A 6,065-nucleotide genomic window follows, 5' to 3' on the forward strand; every position below is an offset into this window, starting at 1 on the left:
ACGGCCTTGTGACCCTATTCCGAGAGTTACACAGGTGAGGACACAAGTTGGGACATGGTAATGTGTCCCTTGTTCGAAAGTTACATGGCCTGTGAGGTTCCACATGTCCTGGCCACACAGCCATGTGTCCCTTATTTTCAAATTTTGCTTCTTTTTCCTTAATTTCTGATTTTGTGTAAAATTAGTCCCGAATTGCTCCCAAGATATATTTAGGGCCTCAAGGGCTCAGTTTAGGGAAGAAATGTATGGGAATGAATGGTTTATGATATTTTTAAATTTATTGAATGTTATGATCTTTAATGGTTTCTAATTGATCGGTAGTATTTTGTAACCCTAATCCAGTGACTTATATAGGTTAGGGGTGTTACATTTAGTGGTATAAAAGCTACGATTTAGTCGATTCTTAGACTGAGTGTAATATGTTTAGACTTAGAAGGTACCTGCCATATAACCTATGATAGTGTGATATAATTTGATTTGGTCTAAACCTATTTCTTTATAGATTTTAAAAGATGCCATCAGATATTGAACAGGAAGAAGCTAATGAAGTGGACAGTAATCTCCCGAATACTGACACTGGTACGAGCTATAGTATACCGATCCTACCGATACCTGAAAATGAGGTCAAAATTGTTCTTTGGGCTGATGTGATAGTTTTTATCTGAATTTATGTTGAATAATCCAATGATGCCTCGACCACCGCTTCCTCCTGTACCATCTACTGTACCACCTATTGCTCTTCCTATAGTACCTCTTAAAGTACCACTTGTTATACCACCTATGATGCCACCTCCTCCTCCGACAATTGGGTTGAACCGATGAATTGCTACTAATAAAGTCAAGAAGGATGGGGCAAAAGAATTTTGGGGTAGATCGGAGGATGACCCTGCAAAGGATGAATACTGGCTTAAAACTATTCAACAAGTTTTTAATGAAATGGTCTGCCCCCTTGAGGATTATCTCAAGTGTGTTGTATCACTATTGAGAGAAGAAGCTTACAATTGGTGGGCGACAATAACTGTAGTAGTCCCGAAAATTGATGTTCACTGGGAATTCTTCAAATTAGAATTTAAGAAGAAATACATCAGCAAGAGGTACCTGGACAAGAAAAAGAAAGAGTTTCTGGAACTGAATCAGGGAAATAAATCAATGCCTAAGTACGAGAGAGAGTTCACATATCTTAGTAAGTATGCTCGGGAGATTGTGTCGACGGAGGAGGAAATGTGTACCCATTTTGAAGACGGATTAAATGATGAGATCAAAATGATGATAGGTTGTGGTATTGTCCGATCGAGATCAGAAGATGGAGGAAACTTTTAACTAGAAGAGACGGAGAGAAAGAAAGGCGCGATACTTCAATAAAGAAATTTTCCTAATAGGTTCTCCACGCCACCACTGAAGAAAGCAAGAGAAAAAGATAACCATGTTTCTGTATCATTAGAATTTTCTAGCAGAAGCAGACCAAGACAACCTAATTCAAGGTTACAAAATCAACCTACTGATAGTATGTCTAGTGTTCGTAATGCCCTGAGACCGCTATGTTATTTCTGTGGTAAACCTTACACTAGAGAATTCAGATATAAGGCAAGTACATGTTTAAGATGTGGAGAATCTATTCATTTCGTATGAAATTGTCCAAAACCACCAGGAGAAAAAGATAATCAGAGTGTAAACCCCCATCAATTCCACAAAAGGGTAGACACCCTAGTCAGAGCAGTAATACAGGATGAGTTGTACTGATGCTAGAGATGCCATTGCTAGATTCGAGGTTAGAGCACCTGCCTACAAGCTACATAAGGGGCTACTGCGCCTGATGTTGTTATGAGTATATTTTATCTTTTTGATGTTGCTGTATATGCTTTGATTGATCCTAGATCAAACCATTCATATATTTTCACTGTATTAGCCATTGATAAAAATTTACTGGTTGAATCAATTGAATTTGATGTTCAAGTCACAAATCTACTAGGTCACAGTGTAATAGTTAATTTAATTTGTCAGAAATGTCCATTGAAAGCCCAGGGCTATGAGTTCTCTGCTGATATGATGTTATTACCTTTTTATGAGTTTGATATAATATTGGGTATGGACTAGCTATCTTTACATGATGCAGTGGTTAATTGTAGATAGAAAAGAATCAATTTGAAATGCTCTACAGGTGAATTAATCACAATTGAATCATGGAGATTAAACATTGTTACCAGAGTCGTATTGACGATTACCACACATAAGAAGATTTATAAGGGTTGTGAGGAATTTCTAGCTTACATACTGGATATTGAGGATTCTAGGTCAAAGTTGGATTAAGTACCTATTGTCAATGAATTTATAGACGTATTTCCTAAAGAATTACCAGGTTTACTACCGAAACGTGAAGTTAAATTTGTTAATGATTTGATAACAGGAATGTAACACCCCTAACCTGTATCCGTTGCCGAACTAGGGTTAAAGGCGTTACTGGACAAATTGAAACAATTCATAAATAATTCACATACATCATTCACCTTCATAGTCAAACATTATCATAGAGTCCCTTATATTGGTCATTGAGCTCTTAAACATGAATTAAAAAGGGATCAGAACTAAACCGGATGCATACAAAATTTCTCAAAACTTAAACATTTTTCAAAGTTGCACAGGTCACATGCCTGTGTGAACAGGCCATGTGCCTCACATGGTTTTAGACACGCCCATGTGTCTAGGCTGTGTCAAAATAGGGCATACATACTGACTTGTCCACTACCACAAGACACGCCTGTGTGCCAGGCCGTGTGAAAATTAGGGAGGCTATTGACTTGGGTCACACGGCCTGTCACACACCCATGTGTCTCGCCCGTGCTCGAAACTGACTTGGCCACATAGCCTAGCACATGCCCATGTGTGTGACCATGTGGTCTGCCCAAGCTCATTTCAAAATGACCCTCGAGCAACACGGTTGAGACACACGCCCGTGTCTCCGCCCATGTAGGTAAAAGTAGGCCATTTACAAGGCCAAATTGCCACCCATTAAGGGTCCTCCTTACAAAAAAAATTAAACATCAATTGCATACCAAATGCTCAACTATTTCTCAACCAATACATACACCAATCATGTCATATCAATATCAACCAATCTCATGTTCATAACACATACCAATTCATGTCATTTCATAAGCTAAAACATACCAAAACATATAGTTTATAACCTTGATACATTCCATTCATTCACATGCTATAAACTTACCAATTTCACACATTTGCACATGCCAAAACTTACCAAAATTTACCATTTCATTTGGTCATTCATAAACACATCACATAAGCATAATTTGCATCACTTAACATAACCAAAATCAAACCATAAGTTCAACCATAATTAAGCTGTATCACATGGCTAAATATACACTTCACAAAACATATTCAACTACCTCTAGCCTATACATGTCATACTTCAATATTTACACTTTCAAAATGTACCAAAAAGTAGTTCGATAGTGTGGTGATGATCCTCGACGATCCCCAAGCTCGCGATAGTTACGATATCTATAAATAATGCAAACACACACAAAGTAAGCTTTCAAAAGCTTAGTAAGCCATATACAAATAAACTTAACAAATAACATCAATTCATTCATATAATTTAAGGAAAAATACATTCACTTACCTATATATCTCTTTTATTTCATTTGGACATGATTCATATATACATATCATAACTCATTCTCATAGCAACTCATATTTATATCATATATTCACCAAGGTACATATACTTACCTTTCATTCTCAAACATGGTATACAATTCAAACATACCTGATACAAATTCACATAGTCATCTATTTTCTCAGAATTCCCGTTGAATCGTTTGGAATAATAAGGATACACAAATAGCTCGGAAAGCTCATATAATGCCAACGTCCCAGACGTGGTCTTACATGTAATCAAATATCGATGCCACTGTCCCAGACAGGGTCTTACACGAAATCAAATATGATGCCAACGTCCCAGACGTGGTCTTATACGTAAAACATAAGTCGATGCCAATGTCCCAGATGTGGTCTTACACGATAACACACATCGGATCCTATGTCATGACATATGTATCCTAACTATTCCTAAGGTTCGTATGGGGCTTTTCAGACATCGATACTTTGTTGATACTTTCTCAAATGTTTCATTTCTTTTTCAACTCATATATTCATTCATCATATATTAATAGCATATAATTGATAGTAATTCAATTTAAAACACATTTATTTGTATATAGACTTACTACGTACGGATATGAACAGAAACGAACGGCTATTCGACGACTTTCGACTTTCCCCGATCTAATTTCATTTTCTTTGGTTCTCGATCTATATAAATTAAAATTTAACTCTTTTATTCACAAAATAATTCAAATCAATCCGCAAACACACATTTAGGGCATTTTTACAAATTAGCCCTCATATTTTCATATTTTAACAACTTAGTCCTTAATCACAAAAATCACAAAATACACAAATTTCTATATGCTTATGCTTAGCCGAATATTCATAGCACTCATAAAAGTCCACATATTTCATTTATTTCACATTTTAGTCCCTCAATTTACAAATTTCACATTTTAGCCCATTTTACTCAAATTCATCAAAAATTCAAATACAAAATGTGTTAACCCAAAACATATATTTCATTTACTATCATCAAACTACATAAAGCTCACAATTTCGTCAGTGGTATATTTCAAAATCATCATCAAAATCATAATTTTAGGCATGGGCTTGATAGAACACTAAGCAACGATTACAAAAACATAAAAATTATCAAAAAAGGATCAAAAACCATACCTTAATCATCAATTTGCTTGGCCGAACCCTAAAAAGCTTATTTTCTTTCTTTTTCTTGTGACTTTCGATAATAAGGATGAATGAATCATCCATTAACATGTTTTGTTTATTTAATATATGATTAATATGCCAATTACCAAAATTCCCTTTAATAAACCATTATAAATTCACATATATTAAGGCCATAAATGTCCACCCATGCTTTCAATAGTCTAATTGCATCATAAGGACCTCTTAATTAAAACGACATAGCAAATAAGCACTTTAACAAATAGCAGGCAACTTTTACATTTTACGCAATGAGGTCCTTTTTATCAAATTAAGCACACAAACGATCAAATTTTCATACGAAATTTTCACAGATACTAATTCACACATAATAAGAACAAAAAATAATATTAAAATATTTTTTTGATTCAGATTTGTGGTCCCGAAACCACTATTTTGACTAGGGTCTAAATCAGACTGTTTCAATTCTCCCCCCTTAAGGATTTTCGTCCCTGAAAATCTTATCGTTGAACAGATTCAAATATTGTTGTCTCATAACATCTTCAGGCTCCCACGTAGCCTCTTCAATATCGTGTCGATGCCACATCACTTTTACTAATGAAATTTTCTTATTTAGCATTTCTTTAACCTCGCGAGCTAAGATACGGATCGATTCTTCTTCGTAGGTCATATAGACTGAATCTCAATCTCAAACGGAGAAATCACATGTCATGGATCGGATCTATATTGTTGAAGCATCAATATGTGAAACACATTATGAATCTTTTCTAGTTCTGGTGGCAATAACAATCTATATGCAACTGGTCCTATATCTTCGATAATCTCAGACGGCTCGATGAACCTCAGACTCAATTTTCCTTTTCTACCAAATCGAAGTACTTTCTTCCACAATGAGACTTTCAAAAACACTTTATCATTGATTTCATATTCAATGTCTTTTCGTTCCAAACCTGCATATGATTTCTGACGATCGGAAGCTGCTTTCAGACTATCTCGAATCACTTTTACTTTCTGTTCAGTCTCTTTTAACAAGTTAGCCCCGTGAATCTTATTCTTGTTGAGTTCAGTCTAATACAAAGGTGTACGGCATTTCCGACCATATAAGGCTTCGTATGGTGCCATTTTAATACTCGATTGAAAACTGTTATTATAAGCAAATTCAATTTAAGGTAAATACTGTTCCCACGTACCTTCAAACTCAAGAATGCAATATCTCAACATATCCTCGAGTATCTGAATAATCCGCT

At 35.4% G+C, this 6,065-nt stretch overlaps 1 protein-coding gene across 1 annotated transcript; it reads left to right on the forward strand.

Annotated features, from left to right (window-relative positions):
* Positions 1 to 512: 512 nt before the first annotated feature.
* On the forward strand, positions 513 to 1,320 carry LOC107959246 (uncharacterized). The gene is made up of 2 exons (XM_016895257.2): positions 513 to 579; positions 839 to 1,320. Exons 1-2 carry the CDS (start codon positions 513 to 515, stop codon positions 1,318 to 1,320), a joined length of 549 nt encoding a protein of 182 aa, XP_016750746.2.
* Positions 1,321 to 6,065: the final 4,745 nt, after the last annotated feature.

The sequence above is a fragment of the Gossypium hirsutum genome, unplaced genomic scaffold, assembly GCF_007990345.1.
Source record: "Gossypium hirsutum isolate 1008001.06 unplaced genomic scaffold, Gossypium_hirsutum_v2.1 scaffold_39, whole genome shotgun sequence".
NCBI classification, from domain to species: Eukaryota; Viridiplantae; Streptophyta; class Magnoliopsida; order Malvales; family Malvaceae; genus Gossypium; species Gossypium hirsutum.